The sequence below is a fragment of the Euprymna scolopes genome, chromosome 45, assembly GCF_053919585.1.
Source record: "Euprymna scolopes isolate OS-2025 chromosome 45, ASM5391958v1, whole genome shotgun sequence".
Classification (NCBI taxonomy): Eukaryota; Metazoa; Mollusca; class Cephalopoda; order Sepiida; family Sepiolidae; genus Euprymna; species Euprymna scolopes.
In genome coordinates, this window is record NC_136526.1 from 28,098,611 (window position 1) to 28,121,853 (window position 23,243).

General features: G+C 32.8%; 1 protein-coding gene across 1 annotated transcript in view; it reads left to right on the forward strand.

The window, feature by feature from the left end:
- The window catches only part of LOC145269306 (uncharacterized), a 30,722-nt gene extending 18,082 nt beyond the window's left edge, over positions 1 to 12,640 (forward strand). The window contains exon 2 of the mRNA XM_080125008.1: positions 5,151 to 12,640. Within this exon, the coding sequence (XP_079981134.1) occupies positions 9,098 to 10,117 (1,020 nt within the window). The 5' untranslated portion in view covers positions 5,151 to 9,097 and the 3' untranslated portion in view covers positions 10,118 to 12,640. The remainder of the gene's footprint in view (positions 1 to 5,150) is intronic.
- The last annotated feature ends 10,603 nt before the right edge of the window (positions 12,641 to 23,243 follow it).

A 23,243-nucleotide genomic window follows, 5' to 3' on the forward strand; every position in this document is an offset into this window, starting at 1 on the left:
GAGAACTGGAGCTACTTCGACCGAGCACTTTTGTTACTAGTACAGCTGGGATGAGATCAGGTCCACATGCTTTTGAAGTGTCAAGATCTTTTATGATAGCATGCACCTGAGAAGGTGCGATTTTCAGACCGTCTAGTGTGGCATCTGTTTGCAAAGGAAAGTCAGGGAGTGGGTGGTTAGCAGGGACCAGTGTGGAGTTGGAAGCAAACCGACTGGCAAGCATGTTAGCCTTCTCGGTTGCTGAGCAAACAACCTCATGATTGTTGAATTTTTCTTGAACGAATATGTTTTAATAAATTTATTAATAATTCATTAATATTATAACTCTTGAATCTATATATTTTAATAAATTTATTAATTCTTAACTAATATCATAATTCTTGAATAATACATTTAATAAATTTATTAATAATAAACTAATATTATAATTTTTGAATCAATATATGTTAATAAAATTATTAATTATTCAATAATATTATAATTTTGATTCAATATATTCAAATTTATTTTCTAATAATATAATTCTTGAATCAATATATTTAAATAAATTTATTATTCAGTAATAATATAAGGTTTTCATCAATACAGTTAAATAAATTTATTAATTGTTTACTAATATAATTTTTGAGTAAATGTATTTAAATAAATTTATTAATTAATCATTAATTTCATATTTCTTGAATTAATATATTTAAATAATTTATTAATTATTTAATAATCTTATAATTCCTGAATCAATATATTTAAATAATTTTTTAATTATTATTTACTAATATTGTAATTCTTTAATCAACATATTTAAATATATTTATTAATTATTCACTAATATAATTCTGCAATCAATATTATTAAATAAATTTATAAATTATTTACTAATATTATAATTCTTGAATCAATATATTTAAATAAATTTATTAATTACTTACTAATATTTTAATTATTAAATCAATACATAAAAATAAATTTATTAATCTTTCACTAATATTATAATTCTGCAATCAATATATTTAAAAATGTATTATTCAGTATAATAATTCTTGAATGAATACATTTAAATAAATTTATTATTTATTTACTAATATTATAATTCTGGAATCAATATATTTAAATATATTTATTAATTATTCATTAATTTTTTAATTTTTAATCAATATATTTTTAAAATTTTTATTTTTATTCACTAATATAATTTTTTAATCAATATATATAAATAAATTTATTAATCATTTATCTTGTAATTCTTGAAACAATACATTAAAATAAAATTTATAATTATTAATTTATATAATTCTTGAATGAATGCATTTGAATACATTTCATTATAATTGATTAATATTATAATTCTTGAATATTTAAATACATCTATTATTCATTAATATTGTAAATCTTAAATCAATTTTATTTAAATGAATTGTATTATTCATTAATATTATTCTTTAATCCATACATTTGAATAAATTTAATTAATATTCAATAATTTTATAATTCCTTTATCAATATATTTAAATAAATATATTAATTATTTTTAAATATTATAATTCTTGAATCAATATATTTGTAATTATTATTGATTAACATTATATTTGAATCAATTTAAATAAATTTTATAATAATTCACTAATATTTTAATTCTTAAATCAATATATTTAAATAAATTTTATAATAATTCACTAATATCTTAATTCTTAAATCAATATATTTAAATAAATTTTATAATAATTCACTAATATTTTAATTCTTAAATCAATACATTTAAATTAATTTCTTAAGTATTCACTAATATTTTTATTCAGGAATAAGTATATTAAATTAATTCATTAAATGTTTATTAATATTATAATTTTTGAATCAATATATTTAAATAAATGTATTTACTATTCACTAATATTTCTTAATCAGTACATTTAAATAAATTTATTAATTATTTACTAATATTATAAATTTTTAATCAGTACATTTAAATAAATTTATTAATTATTTACTAATATTATAATTCTTGAATCAATATGTTTAAATAAATTTATTAATTAAACTTTAATATTATTTTTGAATCAATACATGTGAAAAAATTTAATTATTCCTTACAATGATTCTTGAATCAATATATTTAAATAAATTGATGATTCAGTAATAATATAATTTTCTAAACAATATATATAAATAACATTATTAATTATTTATTAATATTATAGTTCTTGAATCAATGCATTTGAATAAATTTTATTATTATTCATTAATATTATAATTTTATATAAATTAATTATTCTTTCATATTATTTTTCTTTAATAAATTTACTTATTATTCAATAATATAATTCTGGAATGAGTATTTTTAAATAAATGTATTACATAATTTACTAATATTAATGTTTTTTTAATCAATACATTGAAATAAATTAATTATTTACTAATTTTATAATGTTTTAATCAATATATTTAAATAAAATTATTAATTATTCATTAATATAATTCTTTACTCAGTATATTTAAATAAATTGATACATAATTCACTAATATTATAATTCTTTAATCAATATATTTAAATAAATTATTTACTAATATTATAATTCTTTAATCAGTACATTTAAATTAATTTATTAATTATTCATTAACATTATAAATCTTGAATCAATACATTTAAACTAAAATAATTCTTTTTTTTTTTTGACCAGCAGGACTCGTTAACTGGTGTTCCTTGGTTATGCAGTCCCCAACTATCATAAAAAAAATGAAAGTACAGTTGTTGGTAGTCAACCTCCAACCTCGTCATGTTAAGAACGGCTTTTTAAATAGACACCTCCAACCTCTGCATGTTAGTCACACCCATCAAAAGAGATTGCTAAATCAGAAAAGTCAAACACTATGAAAGTGTCATGTAAAAGAAAACAAAACGAAGTTATTTTCTATATAAAGCGACGCTGACTCTTCTATATAAAGCGACACTGACTCTTCTATATAAAGCGACGCTGACTCTTCTATATAAAGTGACGCTGACTCTTCTATATGAAGCGACGCTGACTCTTCTATATGAAGAGACGCTGACTCTTCTATATAAAGCGATGCTGACTCTTCTATATAAAGCGATGCTGACTCTTCTATATAAAGCAACGCTGACCTTTCTATATGAAGCGACGCTGACTCTTCTATATAAAGCGATGCTAACTCTTCTATATAAAGCGACGCTGACTCTTCTATATGAAGCGACGCTGACTCTTCTATATAAAGCGACGCTGACTCTTCTATATGAAGCGACGCTGACTCTTCTATATGAAGCAACACTGACTCTTCTATATGAAGCGACGCTGACTCTTCTATATGAAGCAACACTGACTCTTCTATATGAAGCGACGCTGACTCTTCTATATAAAGCGACGCTAACTCTTCCATATAAAGCGACGCTAACTCTTCCATATAAAGCGACGCTAACTCTTCCATATAAAGCGACGCTAACTCTTCCATATAAAGCGACGCTAACTCTTCCATATAAAGCGACGCTAACTCTTCCATATAAAGCGATGCTGACTAGCTAATGTTTAATTTTGTGTTTGTTTTTCAGCATGATTGTAATCTGTGGCATGCAACAATAGGTTAATATGTTTTATTTTGTTGTTCCTTTTTAGAAAGGCCAATCGTTTGTGTTTAATTTTTGTTTTTCTTATGATTTAAAATGCGACAACAATCATTGTACTTTGTTGTTTATATTCAGTGATACCAATTCGTTTATGTTTCCATTTGTTTATCAGCATGATTGCAATATGTCGAGTGCAACAACAATCAGTTAATATGTTGTATTTTGCTTAATTTTTTGCGAGATTTTATTTTGTTTGGTTTTTTTTCAGCATGATTTGATCTGTAGAGAGCAACGGCAATTGGTTAATATGTTTATTTAGGTTTTTAGCACAATTTCATCTGTAGAGAACGACGCCATATTGTATAATTTCTGGAATGTTTATTTATTGTGAAAGTGGATATCGGATAGTCAGCCAATCAAAATGTGTGGAATTTGCGTAGAGAGGATTTATTATTTTTGAATCGGGAAATGGAAAGGTTATGTTATGTGTATGTAGGTAATAATCAGTTATGATGGGTGCAATGTAAGTATTGTAGGAAAATGTAGAATTGGTCCTGGCATCAATTGGTAGCAGTAGGATGATTAAATATTTATAGAGAAAAATAGGAACTTCTTCTTTATAGATGTTTCAATTGTGATAGTGTTGATGCTAGGATGCAATGTAGCCTTTTATTAAAATGACTTTCAATTTCTTTTCGTATGTATTTCTTCTTTTGATCATGAAAAGAATATATGATGCCTTCACTCATTATCATATATCGTTTTGTATATTTTGTCTATTCCCTTAGGCGACTCTTGCAATCACTATACCATTCATTAAAATATGGAGGATGAGATTGTGTCCTCTTCATTTCACTATTATACTTGTATTCTCAGTCTGTGAAATTATTTCCAAGGCTAAAGTTTTTGAAATCACCAATTCATTATCCTTTATATTTGTCTATTAATACGTTTAGCTTTTTTCTTTCTTTTCTTTATTGGATTTTTGTTAATTCACTTATATTCACTTATATTATAACACTTAATTTAAATAACGACTAAGAGTATTCTTACTTTATGATAATCCAGATATTTTTTAATTCCTGATTATTCCCTTAAAACATCACGAAATGAGTTTCATTAAATGAAAAATGTATTTGGATTATTTGGACTACATTTCTTATATTGAATGTTATTCAAACATTTCAGATGATGTGACCTTTGACCTCCTTCAAGTATATCTTGTTGAACTTGGAAATCTTTGTGTTGAACTTGAGGATCTGCATGGAATTTATTTAATCCATGGTTGTAACATGTTCTTGTTTTGTCAAACATAACAAGTAAAAGTTGTAAATAATTTGCAGTTGTATTTTTAGTATCATCTGCACTGAAAATTGAACTTTCAGCCTCCCAAAGAGTGTGAGCTACAACTGGATTTTACCATGTATTTTATGCATTATGCCACAGGTGCCTTGCAAACCTTGTATTTTTATTAATCTCCATGAAAGGAGATATTATTTCCTGAATCATTTGCTTTTAGGATATCTGAAATATCTTTTTGATGTAAGTTTTTGTTTAATAATATTTTTTTTATTCACAGATAACAGTACCAGTTGGAACTCAAAAAGATTATCAAATTAAAATTTAAGGATTGTAATTCACTCCAGTGCGTGGAACAACATTTTTACAAATTATTTTTCAAGAATAGAAATGGAAACGCATAAAGAGGACCCCTATTGTTGTAACGTGTGTGAATTAGTATTTGCATGCATCTCAGATTTTAATAAACATGTACAAACTCACTGTGAAGATAAATGTGATGCAGGTGAAAGAAGTGGAGACACTTTTCCCAGTGAAAGTAAATTTGTAGCACACCATCCGACGCACAAGAAACGTTATTCTTGTGAAATGTGTGAATCTTCATTTTCAACAAAAACTTCCTTAACTCGACATGTGCGTAATACACACAGTGGCGTTAAGCATCATGTTTGTCAAATTTGTGGAACGGCATTTGCCGAGAAGCATCATTTAAAGCGACACACAAGAACACACACTGGCGACAAACCATATTCCTGTGAAATATGTGATACAGCGTTTTCTGATAATCGTGATCTAAAATGCCACATACGAAAACACACTGGTGAAAAACCTTATTCATGTCAAATATGTGGAGCTGCATTTTCATATACGTCATCGTTAAAATCGCACAAGCAAATGCACACTGGAGAAAAAATTTCTTGTAAAATATGTGGAAGTTTGCATAAAACAAACAATTTATTGAGTGTACACATAAAACGTATGCATAATAGTGAAACTGCTTGCACTTGCAGAATATGCGGATGTGAGTTTTTATGTAGGTTTCTTCTGAACAAACACATGAAATCACACAAAGGGGAGAAACGCTTTTTTTTTTGTGAAATTTGTGGATTAGCTGTCAACTATCGATGTAAATTAAAACAACATATTCGAGTGCATACGGGAGAGAAACCTTTTGTTTGTCAAATTTGTGGAAAAGCATTTTCTCAGGGTGATTCATTAAATCGACACAAGAAAACACACAGTGGAGAAAAACCTTTTAAATGTGAAACATGCGGAAAATCATTTTCTCAAAAATGTGGTTTACAAAGTCATGCTAGGACACACACTGGAGAGAAACCTTTTAAATGTGATATTTGTGGCGGGTCATTTTCAAGGAGTTTGTCTCTTCAAAATCACATTCGCACACACACGGGAGAAAAACAAGAGAAGTTATTTGCTTGTCAAATCTGCGGATCTGCGTTCGTTAACAAATATAGCTTAGAAAATAATTTACGCACACACACGGGTGAGAAACCGTTTTCATGCCAAACATGTGAAACAGCATTTTCAACGAGGGCTCAATTAAGGTTACACTCTCGAAAGCACACTGGAAAAAAAACTTGTTCTTGTCAAGTATGTGGGGCTGTATTTTTGGTACGTAACTCTTTACGCAGACATATGCGAACGCACACTGGAGAAAAACCTTATCCGTGTCAAATATGTGGAGTTGCGTTTTCAGAGAGTCCGCATTTAAAAAGACATCTTCGAATACATACTGGAGAGAAACCTTATTCTTGTGACATCTGTTCCAAATTATTTACAGAGAATTCAGCATTAAAAGTACACATGAGAAAACACACTGGAGAAAAACCTTATTCGTGTCAAATATGTAGATCCGCATTCTCTCACAATGCAAATTTAAAAGCACACATTCAGCGAAGACATAAATGAAAAAACTTTACAAAGTGTTTGGGTCTACATTTAAGTCTGGCATCCAGTAGGATTCCCTGTCTCCAACAAAATGTTGAGAAAAAAGTGAGACAGGATTTTAAGAAGATCTCTCGGTTGGAATTTAAGTGTTAGCAGGTGGATGTATGCCATTTTAACTTCAAATAAAATAAAAAGAATATTTAACAAAGATGAAAAACATGGCAAAACTATTAGAAAATAATAAACTCAATAAGAATATAAAACAAATGGGATATTTCAAAATTACTAATAAAAATGGAGGCTTAATTTAGATCCATTAATGAATTGTATTTTTTAAAAACAAAATTTACAAAAAGCATTCCAATGAAACTTAATTTTTAAATTATGTGTTTTCTCTCGGTATCTATTTTTAATTTTTTAAAGAGACTTAGTTTTTTAAATTTTTCATGTAGATATTTTTAGTTTAGGGTTAAAAAGTTGTTCAAAAGTCGTTAAATTCAAAGGTGTCAAATAATTCGTGTTTTGACAATTATAAATTTAAATCGATATTTTACAGTTGAAAAATGTAATTTTTGTATTACATTTTTTTATTTTCTAAATTTTAAAGTGAGCGTTTGGAATTAACGAATTTGCATCTTTTAAAAAATCAATTATTTTTTTAGAATATTTTTTAAGAAATAAGAAAATTCTTAATGAATACTTTTAAACAATTCCTTGAACACTAAGTTATAATGAAATGCAGTTTGCAGCCCTAAAAGGAACAATGTCTATTCTTAAAAGAACCCTCAAATTCAAATCATAGTAAAATCAAGTGTTGAAAGTTGAAAACAAAATGAAGTAATTAAAAAAAAAGAGCAAAACAATATATATTTTTTAAAAATGTGTATTTTTATATATTTTTTCTTTAAAAAGCTTAATATGAAAACACGAGCAAAAAAAATGTTACGTTTGTAAAATTTCCAGAATTCTGTTTTTCGAGAATTATTATTCACATGAATATGTGAAAGCACACCTTATATGAATGAGCAATATTTTTAGTTAAAATTTAAGGACACACATGTAGACAAATGATACTCCACCAGACAAGATTAATTCTTTTCCTGGAATCCAGTAAGACCAAGAGACCAACATGAAAGATATACTACAACATATAGAAATGGTTAATTGGGGAGAGGAAAATTATGTTCTCAATTTCTTTACTAACTCAGTGTTTGAGAGATAAATAACTTTAATGAAACATTCAAATATCTGTGTATTTCATAAAGAGATTTCTGAGAACTTCAATTAAAGTAAAATAACACAAAAACAGGAAAGAACTTGAATGCCTGTCTAAGATTTCTTTATACAGGGGTTTGCCAGAACAACCTGGCATGAGGATATTTTCCCTACAAGTAAACCCTGACTAAATATTCAAAATCAAATACCAAATAAGATCTTATTATGACTAACTTATATAAGCTTTTACGAGGAATGATGAGCTTCTCCAAGTGATGTTACTTTTCCTAGCAGCACAAAGCTGGATACTTCACCAGACTAGATGAATTCTTCTCCTGGAATCCAGTATGACCAAGAAACAAAAACAAAACATATACTATATCTAGAGTTACTATTTTTATCATGTTAGTTGTGCTCAATAAGTTTGTTTCCACAGCTTGAAATGTACTCTTGTACAGAAAAAAGGAAGCCAGCAACAATAGTCTGTCTCCATTCATCACATATATAGCATGTATGGGAAGGCTGTAGTAGTGTCATAGTCTTCCTACTGGATCAGCTGATAATCTCACTTGATGAAGCAATTTTACTTGAATTTTCAATTGCAGATTCCAGAGAACATCTGGAGTCATGATACTTGGAAAAAGATACCTTGAAAATAGCATGTTATATTGATCTTATATATGTTCAAAGAACTACAGCAGTATAACACACTTTGTTATTAACGTCTGATAACTAGATATATTGCTTAACTACCTAATTGCCTCAAACTACCATAGCTGTGTTTCAACAAGATTTGTTAAGTTTCCTAATTTTTCCTCCAAAAACATGCTTGTCATCAACATCACTTGTCATTAATAAAATCTAATCTGGTTACATAAATTAGAAAACAGAATTTGGATCTACTGTTAATGCAACAACTATTCCTATGGTGTTGGTTTATTTATGCTGCACTTTCACATGGTCCCTAATTTGAATGCTTTAAAGAAGATAATTATATTTTAGAATCAAATGGTGCTGATATTGTAAAAGAACAAATACTACACTTTTAAATATTTGAGAGAATCTAAAAAATACATTTTAAATCAATTAGGCATAAGACTACAAATGCGTTGGTTGTCCTTGGTCACAATAACTAGTAAATGTTCATTAGACTTGGTCACAATAACTAGTAAAGGTTCATTAGCCTTGGTCACAATAACTAGCAAATGTTCATTAGCCTTGGTCACAATAACTAGTAAATGTTCATTGGCATTGGTTAAAATAACTAGTAAATGTTCATTGGCATTGGTTAAAATAACTAGTAAATATTCATTGGCCTTGGTTAAAATAACTAGTAAATATTCATTGGCCTTGGTTAAAATAACTAGCAAATGTTCATTAGCCTTGGTCACAATAACTAGTAAATGTTCATTGGCATTGGTTAAAATAACTAGTAAATGTTCATTGGCATTGGTTAAAATAACTAGTAAATGTTCATTGGCATTGGTTAAAATAACTAGTAAATATTCATTGGCCTTGGTTAAAATAACTAGTAAATATTCATTAGCCTTGGTTAAAATAACTAGTAAATGTTCATTGGCATTGGTCATAATAACTAGCAAATGTTCATTAGCCTTGGTCATAATAACTAGCAAATGTTCATTAGCCTTGGTCACAATAACTAGTAAATGTTCATTGGCATTGGTTAAAATAACTAGCAAATGTTCATTAGCCTTGGTCACAATAACTAGTAAATGTTCATTGGCATTGGTTAAAATAACTAGCAAATGTTCATTAGCCTTGGTCATAATAACTAGCAAATGTTCATTAGCCTTGGTCACAATAACTAGTAAATATTCATTGGCATTGGTTAAAATAACTAGTAAATGTTCATTAGCCTTGGTTAAAATAACTAGCAAATGTTCATTAGCCTTGGTCACAATAACTAGTAAATATTCATTGGCATTGGTTAAAATAACTAGTAAATGTTCATTAGCCTTGGTCATAATAACTAGCAAATGTTCATTAGCCTTGGTCATAATAACTAGCAAATGTTCATTAGCCTTGGTCATAATAACTAGTAAATGTTCATTAGCCTTTGTCACAATAACTAGTAAATATTCATTGGCCTTGGTCACAAATTAACATTAACAAACAAAATGAAAGCAAAGCAAAACAAAAATTTGGTGCTTTTGCACTTATGTTACCGTTATTTTTTTTTAATGGTTTAAGTGCCTCCCCCAATGTTTGAATTGTTTTTTAAAGGAACATTGGAAGTCAAAATTAGCCCTTGTGGCGATAAACAAAAAAAACCAAAAAACTTCAGCATGTACATACCTCTCATGGAATGTCGTAGATCGAAACACAGTGAAATGTTATTTGGTGCTAGTGCACTTATTGATCTGCGCTATTTTTAAATAGTACTTTCAAGTTTAATTAAAGTGTTGTGATACCTGTGTTCTTATTAAATTGTTAGGTGAAAGTACAGAATAGGTACACAACGGATCTTATGCACGTAGAAGACTATGTACACGTTTCCATATGCTGATATGTTACCTAACCACCCAGTGCAGATGTATCATCTTGAGTTATTTTCAACGTTTATATCATATGGTGTCGTGCATCATTTATCATTTAGATTTCTGTTACACTTAGTGATTGTGGTATATAAAAGATGTATCAAGATTTAGGTTAACAATTTTAAAGAGTTTTATTAGAGCGTTTCACTTTAGTAGAAATATAACCATTGGTTTCAGGGAGACAAAGGGTTAATGATTGCAGCGTATGTTTTCAGTTACTAGATAATTGTGTTCTTTATTTTTTTTTAAATTTTATTTTTATCTTCAGGCTGTACCAGACGTTATCCCATTTTTGTATCAAAGTTAACAGATAGGCAGCGAGCAGAGAGCACATATACCATTAAGCTGAATATTAGTTTAATATTTATGTTACGGGTTATTTTTAATGAGATTTGAGGGGGAAAAGATTATCAGGGGTTTGACAAACATGCATATGCCAAATATAAATTCCGTGGTGGATGGGTGTATTAGGGGGGACTATTAAGTATTTATAGTATGTAGAAAATTTTTTTGCAAATGTTAGAGGTGTTTTTTTGTTGTTTTGTTTTTTTATATGCATGGTTTTTCCCAGGAAGAGTGTGGTTTTGGATTTAGTAAATGTTGAACTTGAGGAGATTTCGATGTGTAGGTGTTTAACTGTTGGATACTGCATGTGGGCCGTGTTAAAGTTGAATTTAATTGGGATTATTGGGGAGTAATTAGCAAATGAGAATGCAGATGGGATTTGTAATGTCTGCAATTTATTGAGGTTTCCTGTTTCTTATTTAAGAGTTTATCTTTAAATTTTGTGATAAATAAGAAGGCGAGGTGAATTTAGTGACTGGTAAGTTTCTGCTCTTTTTAAGATTTGCCAGTCAACAATTGGTGTTTGATTTTTCCTCGTTCGATCATTGTAGTATGCAGCCAATGATGTTTTATCTCTGTAATTTGGGTTTAGGAAAGAGCTTTTGTGACCTGTGTATCTCTGTTTAAAAGTATAGCTAGTTTGACCAATGTAGAATTTGCAAGTGGTAGAGTCCTCCTTAGCTCTAATACTAGCTTGATAAATTACAGAGGTTGTGAGGTAATTTTCTTTAAGGGAGCATTTGGATTTGTTAATGCAGTTGCATGTCTTTATTATTCTGTTCCCCGGATTGTGTTCTGTGCCGTTGCTTACAAATTTGTTATTATGTTTTTTTATTATTTTTTCTAAGTTATTGCCGCAACTGTAGCTCAATTTGATAGTGTTTTTGTTAAATATTTTGTGGAGCATGTTGCTGGAGGGGGGGGTACTGTAGCTTAATCTATAATATAAAGCTGAATGTCTGTGTGTGTGTGTGTCTGGTCACGAATAGGCTCCTATATGGTTGACTATTTTAAAAAACTGATTACATATAATGATAGAAGATGTATCGAGACACAGGAATGGGTATGTTTGATCTGGCAGAACAGTGATTCATTAAAATTGTGGGATCTGCATTCGCGTCTGGTCCACAAAGTATGGAAATAAAAAAATTAAAAATTAAAACAAAACGTTTACAAGTGTTTTTGATATAGATGTACATAATAATATTTTGATAAGTATGGTTTAACTTAAATAGGGATGGTATAATAAAATTGTGGGGTCTGCGTTCGCGCCTGGCCTCCATAGAATGGAAATAGGCACAAACTTTAATAAGGACTTTTCATATCTATCTGCGTAAGTATACTTTGATAATTATGTTTCAGTTTGAAGAAATATGGTATAATAAAATTATGAGGTGTTTGTTCGCACCTGACCTCCATAGAATCGAAATATGTCACAAAGTTTAACAAGGTTTTTTAATATAGATCCACAGAATATTGTGATAAGTGTTTCAGTGTGAACAGGTATGGTTTAATAAATTATGGGGTTTATCTATTTTATTTTTACTTTCATCATATTTTGCTTTGGTTTTGATACTCCCAAATTCGAAGCTATCTCTTTACAACCCTTCCTTTTCATAACCTATCATACTTTCATAAATCAGAGTCCATTTTCTGTAGGCTGTTTTTGAACCCAGTCAACGACAGTTACTTTTGCTAATATATATATATATATATATATATATATATATATATATATATATATATATATAAGGAATCCATTCTAAACTCTATATATTAGAAGTTACAACAATTTATTATTGACAAAGAATAGAAAAACTTTAAAATTTTCCTTATTCCATGGTATTTCAAAGGAAAGTAGTTAGCAAAATAATATTGATAGGCAAGCTATAAATTTTGTTAGCACATAAATTGAAAACTATAAATTATACAAGAAGCAGATAATAATGCAAAAGCTTCACTTACAACTGAATATTATCAAGAACTTTATCTACTACAATGCTGCTTCTTGCAGACAATTCTAGTATGAATTTTAGGAGCATTAAACTTATTTTTTGTGTTTAGATGCACATTCTTACTATGTTTCACTGTAGATCACTATCATCGCTCCTTAAATTCATACTAGTCAATGTAGCAGTATGGTGCGACAATAATGGCCAATGCTGACCAATGACTACCAAATCTGGACAATAATTGTCCGGATTAAATAGTCATTGATAAGGTCTCAAATAAGTGGCAAATCATAGACAAGAAAATAACCTTACTAGAAAACTGAACTATGGAACTAAGGAAACGTCCTCTCCCCTCACTAAAAAATTGTAGTATCAAGATCTACCGGCGCCATACCAATTAGTTGAGAAGGGTCAAGGAGGATAGAAAGCACTAACCAGATCACTACTGGATGAGTGTGAAGAGGACTGGGACCTTGAGAAGGCTTGTTGTCACACAAATTCCAATGAAGAATGATGGTCATTGACAGCAAAATCAATGGCAAGTGGCTATTGTGATAATGCAAATTTATTTGCAAAGGTTACTGAAAGAGGTGAAAAATATTGGAAATCTGGGGAGATTTGTTGTAACTCAGACTCCAGGGAACACCATGTGATAATGAGGTTTGTGAGAATTCCTAGTGAGTGTAAGTAATATTAATATATTGTGTTGACAATAAAACTGATTTATCGTTTTATCATTTTCTTCTCATAGAATTATTGGATGTAAAATAGCTTTCAAAACGTTCAATCGTTTAGGACATTATAATCTACTAAAAATTATAAAGACACAAATGGCTTTCTAATCCACAGTTTAAATACTTCCAAATTCTTTTCAGATAATGAAAGGTCAGTAACTAATTCATTCTCTTTTTTTCCACTATTAAAATGGCTGAAATACTTAAGTATATAAAAATCGAAATGCATTCAGTTAGATTTTATTTTATTATTGTTTTTTGATTTTAATAGTATCTAAAAATTTGGTGTAAGTCAAGAGTTCAACCTAAAATAAATACAGAAAATAAAGAAAAATCTTTACAATGTTAGTGTCCTGAAACGAAAATGTTATGTTCCAAAAATCACATAAATTGATAAAGTATGTAAAAAAAAAAAAAAAAAAAAAAAAAAAAAAAGAAATTATGAGGAAGCAATATCACGTGTCTCGGTCCACCATATCTGAAATGAATCACTGCATTAACAACTTCTCCATCATCATCATCATCATCATATGAGGAGGAGGAAGAAGGAGCCATGCCAGTGCTACGATAATCCTATTAATCTATAAAAATTATTAAAAAAATTTTCCTAGTTAAAACTACTTGATCAATTTACATAATTTTTGGAATATGAAATTTTCGTTCTGTGATGGGTACATACATCATAAAATTTTTATGTATTTCTGTTTTTAAATAAGTTGAGTTCTGGACTTAATAAATTTTAGTTTTATTTCACGCTTCTACATTTTTTAAAATGGAAATTGCTCCAGTCAAGGTATGAAACCATTTAATGTAAGGAGTTAAAAAGAAAGAAAGATGATTATAGCAAAGACAACATATACCTATTGATCTTAGTTTTGAAAAAGAACCGTCAACAGGAAGAGAGTTCTACAAGTTTGTCATTCTTGGAAAGAATCTACTGAAATAATAATCTGTATAACATCAAAACAGTGAATTGATGAAAACCAATAGATGAACGAGTCAAACGACCTGAAACAAAGGAAGCAGGGAATAGATCAGACAATTGTGAACAACACATACCATAATGCATACATACAGCGATCCTGCTGTTTTAACAGCGTCGATGATGACGGCTTTCCAAATTGTCAAGTCATGGTAATGTTGGAAAGACAAGATGGTAGTTTCCTGTTGCTTTCCGTCTTGATTCGGGGATGCATCTCCCTCTGCGAGTTAAACGGGCTCCCAGATATCAACCTGGAAATTTCTACAACTAGCGCAGTACATACAGCACCCAGCCTCCCCAAATGGTTACCCATCTGGCACTGGCCAGGCTTATTATTGCTTAACTTCAGTGATCTGGCAAAAACTGGTGTGTCAATGTATATATGCTGTATGTACCAAAATAGTATTTATATAAATGACTGAGACTGACTAGGCGACTGACTAGCAACATCATATCTGTGAGAGATTGCAAAGAAAATAGTGTGGGGCTAATTAAATGCCACCAAGCTGAACAGCAATGTTCACCAGTAATATTCCATATGTGGTCTGATAGTAGATTTGAGGCGCTGAATGTCATAACTCGGTAAGTGCCATAAACAAAAAACAGAGAAAAACGCTGTTAAAGTTTAGTTTTGTAGGTATACTGTGCAGTAGTCGATTTTAGCCATAACTATTCCTGTAGGCGTAAGGGGAAGCTGTTTCATTATCTTTACATGCGGATTTCCATTAATGAAAACAACACAACACATACACTTGGTTTATTGGCATCTTATTTTATTCTCGCGCCATTATTTACAATACAGGTCTGTTGCTGCCAAGGGACGTTACTCTAATGTTGTAACCTTAGACTAGTTCCTCATGCAATATCTTCCCCCTTTTAAGAACAACAACAAAGAAAAAAGATCCAATAAAAAAAACACAAAATAATTAAAAAAACAATGCTTTGTCCTTGTGACCTAGACCTTCACTGGGCTGACTACCCTCCAGCCTAACGGGGATTATTCTGCCCTTTTCACTGGGACTCAATTAGTTCGTATAGTCTTTGAATCTAGCCGGATTCCTTACTAGTCTCCCTGAACGTGTCATCCTCATTCCTTCAGTATTTTGGTTTGCTGGGGATGGTGTCGCCGGCCTCATTCCTTATCTTCTATTACTTTCGAGCTGAGGTGTTTGCGAATTACAAACCCCTTCTGTACTTGGCAGTTCAGTTATTGGTGCCTCCTCACTAGGCTTTTGGTATGACTGCGGGATCAATGATTGTGATGGGAGTGCTTCTGCTGTTTTTTTTTTAAATCCACCCTATTACGTCGGAACAACTCCCCATCAACTTTGACATGGTATGACCTCTCATCCAGTCTCTGCCACACAACTGCCTTCTTCCACTCTCGTTGACCTTTTGTGTGTGGTTTAATACATACCACATCTCCATGTTGCACTGGCTGAAGTGGTTTTACTTTCCAGCTAAAATAATGTTTTTGCTTTCTGCTGTCCCACTTAACTGTTTTGCTTAGGTTTTTGTGTAGTTCTGGTCTGAGTAGGTCCTCTCTGGTTGAAAGAGGTGTCTTTGTTCTTCTTGACATTAGTTTCTGCGCAGGTGATAAGTGACACTTGGCTGGTGTATTCCTGTGATCCAGCATCGCTAGGTATGGATCAGCCTTATCTTCCATTGATTTCCGGAAAAGGTTCTTTGCCATCTTTACAGCAGATTCTACTTTTCCATTTGCCTTGCTATTGTAAGGACTGACGGATGTATGTGCAAAACACCACTTTCTTGCAAAGGTGGAGAATTCTTGAGCACTAAACTGTGATCCATTATCAGTGACCACCTGATCTGGTATCCCATGTCGTGCAAAATGGTGCTTAAGCTTAGTGATCACCGTTCTAGCTTGTGTAGTCGGGAGATGGTCAATTTCCCAGAAATTACTCATATAATCAACGGTGCAGAGGTAGTCCCTGTCTGCAAAGCTAAAGAGATCTACTCCTATTTTTGCCCAGGGTCTCTCCGGAATTTCATGAACCATTAATGGCTCTGCAGGATTGGCTACCTCATATTTCCTGCACGTTGAGCATTTTGAGACAAAGTCTCTGATGTAAATAGTCATATTTGGCTAGTACAAACATTCTCTTACTCTTCTGCAGCATCCTTCGACCCCTAGGTGTGTGGAATGCAATCTTTCTTTTAACACTGCTCGCTGTGTTGTTGGTACTACTACTCGGTTTCCTCTGAATATTAATCCATCTTGTACCGTCATTTCATTCCACATGCTGAAATATGGTCTCACCTCTGGGTCAAGATGTACTTTGTCTTCTGGCCATCCTTCCACAATTACTTGCTGTAACATCTGCATAAATCTGTCTTCTTTTGTGGCTGAGCGCAATTCGAGCAACCTTCCCTCTGTTACTGGAATATATTCTGTTTCCTGGACATCATCATCATCATCATCATCATCATCGATACATTCATTGCTCATTCCATGAATGTATGCCCTTGATAATGTGTCTGCTAGGAACATCTTCTTACCAGGATGGTATAGAACAATCACATTGTAAACTTGCAACTGCATTAACATATTTTGCAGTCGCTTTGGGCATTTCCCCAATTCCTTTTTCATTATTGCTTCTAATGGTTTATGATCAGTCAGTACTGTAACCTGTTGACCAAATGTGTATTGGTGAAACCGTTCACAGGCATAAACCGCTGCCAATAGTTCTTTCACAATCTGTGCATATCGGGTTTCTGTGTCTGTAAGTGCTAGGCTAATATATGCTAAGGGTTGACCTTCTTATAGCAATGCAGCCCCCATTCTTTTCTCACTTGCATCAAATTGAACGACCAATGGTTTGTTGGGGTCATAGTATCTCAATACTGGTGTTTCACTCACCAACTTTTGATTTTCTCAAAAGCTTCTTCATGGGTCTGAGACCACGTCCATGGCACATCCGCCTTTGTTAAGTTGCAAATTGGAGCCATCACGTCAGAGATGTGGGGCAGAAACTTTGCCAAATAATTCACAAATCCTCCCAATCGTTGCACTATGATAGTTTGCATATGTCTATGCATCTGATGGCCGTGGCATATCTTTTATGACTTTTATTTTCTCAGGATCTGGAAGTAAACACTCACTGTTTATCCTGTGACCCAGGAATGATACAGATGTTTGCCGTTAATTCATTTTCTCAGCATTCAATCACATCCCACGATCACAACATCTTTGCAACAGCCTTCTGAGTTTTCTATCATGGTCCTCTGTTGCTTCTTCCATCGTTTTACCAATCCCGACCACCAGAAGATCGTCTGCTTTGTTGATGATTCTTTTCAAATCGGTCACATTATTATATAGTTGTCTTTGAAATATTTCTGGGGCTGGAGCAATTCCAAATGGTAAAACCTTCCATCGAAACCGACCATACGGAGTGGCAAAAGTGGTCAAGCAACTGCTGGCTTCATCTAACTTCAGGTGCCAAAATCCATCCCTTAGATCAAGAGTTGAGAAAACTTTGCTATCAGCAAGTTCTGGGAGGAGATCGTCCAGTACCGGTAACTGGAAATGCTCCCATTTAAGAGCCTTATTTAATGGTCTAAGGTCAATACATATCCGCACCTTTTCATTTTTTTTGATTACCAGTGATAAGGCACTTACCCATGGTGTTGGCTCGTTCACTGGTTCAATTACCTTCTTTTTCACCAGTCTTTCTAATTCGGCTTTCACTTTTACCTTGATAGCTACTGGTATTCTTCGAGCCACTCCAACATGTGGTGTTACGTTGGAGTTCACCTCCAGATGAACCTCTCCAGGTAACGTACCAATTCTTCCTGGAATACATCCTGAAATTCGGATATGATGCTCTCTGGGTGGTGGCTGCTGTCTTTTTGAGATATGTTTGCAACCCTCTTAAATTTGTCATTGTTCACACTAATGAGTGCCATTTGCTGGATGGCATTCGCTCCAAGTAATGGATGGAAGTCTTCCTTTACAATGACAAACTTCACTGCATACTTCAGTCCGGTTTTTGCGTTTATCATTTTTATCCGACGTTCTCCTAACGGTTTCATTTGTGACCGTTTCCACATGACAAGGGTCTTATTGGACTGCTCAGGTGTTTTTCCCGCCACATGTTTCTTGTTCACGATATTCACTGAGGCTCCACTATCTAGCTGAAAAACAACTGGATTTCCTTTGACCATCATTTCTGCCTTTATCACTTCAGGTCTGATGGAATTGATTCCTTCTTTCGTGGTCACATTGTCCACGTGTCCATAGTCTGAACCATCATTACTGCTATTGCTATCATCTTGTTTTCCAACAAACTGTCGCAATGTACACACCCTACACCCTCTGTTACTTTCTGTGGTTGTTGGTCTTCGCTTAGGTTTCAAGTTCACTCTGTTAACTGCCTTGGGTCTCAGAATTCTTGTAGTGTTGCATTTTCCGATAGTTTGCATATGTCTGTGCATCTCTGTAAGTCCAACTCTCATTTTAAGCAGTTCCGCTTGGGTGTGGGGGTTGTGTACTCCAAGAATTATCTGGTCTCATAGTATGGAAGAGACACAATTCTCACAGAAATTGCATGTCTTTATCAACGTACGGAATGCTGTGATAAATGCTTCCACTGTTTCACCTTCTCCCTGTTTTCTTGTGTGGAAGATATATCGTTCGTATGTCTCATTAATTTCTCCGATGGCATACTTATCAAACGCTTGGAGAATTTCATTGGTTGTTCTCTCTTCTTCCGGAGTTCAAAATTGAAACCCATAATATATTTTTAACGCTTTGTCTCCAAGTGTATGCAGCAACATAGCCATTTGATATGGTACTGGCTGTCTCGCTAGGTACGTGATGATAGCATAGTTATTCCATTTTAATTTAAACAGCTTCCAGTTCGCTGACAGATTATTTTCCATACACGGGTTGTGGGGGTCGTATCCCCGCCACTGGTCTATTTATCTCTTCCATGTTAAGTTCGGACACTTTTTTTTTCCCCCAATACAATCTTGTGTTTTACGGCCGATTAAATTGGTTTAAACTTCTTTTTTCATATTATTTAAACGCAAATAGATCACAATGACCAGATAACGTAAAACAAACTTTTGTGTGTGTGTGTCTGTGCGCAATGTAAAACAATAAATCAAACATTACTTATCTTTGTTTATTTTTCTTACAATACATTTTCCATTTTGTATTCTTCCTTGGAACTCTGTTCATCTGACCACTGCCAACATGTTTCATTATCTTTACATGCGGATTCCCATTAATGGAAACAACACAACGCGTACACTTGGTTTACAAACATCTTATTTTATTCTTGCACCATTATTCAATCAACAATTCCTCCACTAACCAACAATCACAAGGTTGTCTCCTCAGCAACCGACAAGACTAACATGCTTGCCAGTCGGTTTGCCTCAAACTCCACACTTCCAACCACCCCCTACCTGACTTTCCTATGCAGACAGACGCCACGCTAGACGATCTGAAAACCACCCCTGCTTAGGTGCATGCTATCATAAAAAAACCTTGACACTGCAAAAGCATGTGGACCCGATCTTATCCCAGCTGTGCTATTAAAAAAGTGCTCAGCCGAAGTAGCTCCAGTTCTCTCCAAACTCTACAACAAGTGCCTTAATGAAGCTTGCTTTCCGGGCTGTTGGAAAACTGCTTCTGTTGTACCAGTATTCAAGAATTCTGGCGAAAGGACTGACCCATCAAATTATCGCTCCATTAGCCTCCTTCCACTTTTTGCCAAAATATTTGAGACCATGCTCTAGTCCATCACCTTACAGATGCTAAACTTCTGACTGACAAACAATATGGATTTAGACAAGCCCGTTCCACAGCAGACATCCTAACTGTGATCACTGGACAAAGCAGGGGAGGGCAGAGCGGTAGCTCTAGATATATCTAAGGCTTTTGACAGGGTATTGCATGAGGGTCTCCTCAGGAAAATTAGATCATACGGTATCACTGGTAGAATACTTAACATAATTAAATCCTTCTTAGATAAGAGAAAAATCCAGGTTGTCCTCGACGGTCGCACATCTAAACAATATGATATAAATGCGGGGGTGCCCCCAGGGTTCTATCCTTGGACCTCTATTTTTCCTGATATTCATAAATGACCTCCTCGACAAAATTGCCTCTGAGATGGGTATATATGCTGATGACACTACACTCTATGGCAGGCACGACAGGAAGACAAATGAACACATTTCTAAAGAAATAGCAGAAACACTAGAGGAAGACCTCCAATCTGTGGTGGAATGGGGACAAAAGTGGTTGGTTGCGTTCAATGCTGCCAAGACTAAACTAGTTTCATTCAATAATTACAAGAAACCCTCTCTACCACCTATAGCAATGCCCAACGACTCTTTATCTGAGAGTACATCTTTCAAACTCCTTGGCCTAACGTTCACAGGAAACATGAATTGGAACAATTACATTGAAGGCATTGCCAGGGCCGCTGCAAGAAAGGTGGGCTCTCTCTACCATGCTAGAAAACTACTAACACCCGAAAGTATCCTGTACCTCTATAAGGCCACCATTCGCCCATGTATGGAGTATTGCTGTCACATCTGGACTGGTGCATCTGCTACTAGTCTCTCGCTCCTTGACAAGGTTCAAAAGAGAGTCGCAAACCTGATAGGCCCTGAACTGGCGTCTAAGCTTCAGCCTCTGTCCCATCGACGAAATGTTGCATTCCTCTGCCTTTTCTACAAGTATTTTAGTGGTGAATGCTCTGACGAACTGCAATCACTTGTGCCCCCACGACGTGAGCACCCTCGACAAACCCGACAGGCTGCTAAATCCCACCCCCACACTGTAGAGATCCCTAGATGTAAAAGATCTTTTTACTCCAATAGTTTCTTCCCCAAAACCGCTAGACTCTAGAATTCCATTCCAGGTCCCTGCTTCCCCAACAGTACTGACGTGCAGAAGTTCAAGTGTAACGTGAACCGACATCTTGCTGCCCAAATCCCTACATAGTACCCCAGTAGTTGTTGCCCCTGATAGTAGCCCCCTACACCAAAGTGGCAATGTAATAAAAAAAAATATATATTATTCACAATACAGGCCTGTCGCTGCCAAGGGACGTTACTCTAGTGGTGTAACCTGAGATTAGTTCCTCATGCAACAGAAGCTATGGGGAATAAAATGATATACTAACTTGATATTTTGCAGCAATGGCGCTTACCGAGTTATGACATTCAGTGCCTCATTTGTAGAGATGGAGAATAGTTTCAGGTGTGAGAACGTATTTGGAACAATAAAGAGAACTTACTTTACAAGAAACAGAAAGATTTATGGACACCAAAATTTGATAAGAAAGACCAATAAGCTTCAGAGTCGATTTTTCATTATGATTTTTCATTATGATTTTTCATTATGAGCAAAGCCATTTATGAGAAGAAAAGGACACACCTACGATTGAAAGACACGAGCTGAGTCATAAAAGCCTCAAATAAAGCAAGTGATTTCGTACAATAATGTACAACTGAAAAAGATTAGCTGCATATTTTAACTAATTCAAAGCTGGTGACGTTACCTCTGTACCAACGTGACATGCAATATGAACTGATGAAAAATCAAAACTAAACTAAGATGAATTTAAAAAATGGATTTTTCCTGTTTTAACTAAAGATCCATAAAAAATCCAATCATTTGAGGTCCTTAACGCCTGCGATTTTAGTTTGAAAGAGATAAAGTTTGAAAATATGGAGACATATTTTTCCTGTTTTAACTAAAGATCCATAAAAAATCCAATCATTTGAGGTCCTTAACGCCTGTGATTTTAGTTTTGAAAGAGATAAAGTTTGAAAATATGGAGACATATATTAGACTAGCGGGAAAAGGGGTGCCCGGTTTTGCCCGGTTTTGCCTGGTCGTAAAAGATGCTTACATATGATATTTTAATTTCTTATATATTATTATCGAGTCATGATTTCAAAAGTAAAAAAAAAAAGTATTTGGGTGCCATCAGTTAGAATCGAAACTGAAACTTTAGCATTCAAAACTACATCTGCACCAACGTGACACGCATATGGACTGATTAAAAACTAAGATGAATGTACAAAATTTATAACGATTTTTTTTAGTTTTGACCAATTTTTGCCATTTAGAAACTATTTTAACGACCAAAGTTTCAGAGGAGATCGAGTTTGAAAATATGGAGACAGACAGACAAATATATATATATATATATATATATATATATATATATAAGCCTGACGCATTCTCACAAGAATGAAATGCAGAATATTCTGTGTAGCTTAATTGCCCCATATATATTTTTTATAAATTACTACTACTACTATATATATATATATATATATATATATATATATATATATAATGTATGAGTTGCCTTAAATAAGTTTCAGACTTTTTTGGACAGATTTTTTTTTTTACAAATTGTCATAAACACTTGAAAATTCAGTATGTCATTGCTATACATCTAATGAGATGACTGGCCAATGTTTACGATTTCAGGTTTAAATGAACAGCTACAGCAGCAATTGTAATACACCCTACTAAAGCCTGATTGTCACAGCTGGTGAATTTCAAAAATGTAACCTGGACGTGAGGACACTTTAGAAGAACGATATGCAATAAAATTTCTGTTTTAAACTTGGAAAAAAAAATGCCACAGAAATGCTTTTGGATCATCTTGTAAGAATTCAGTT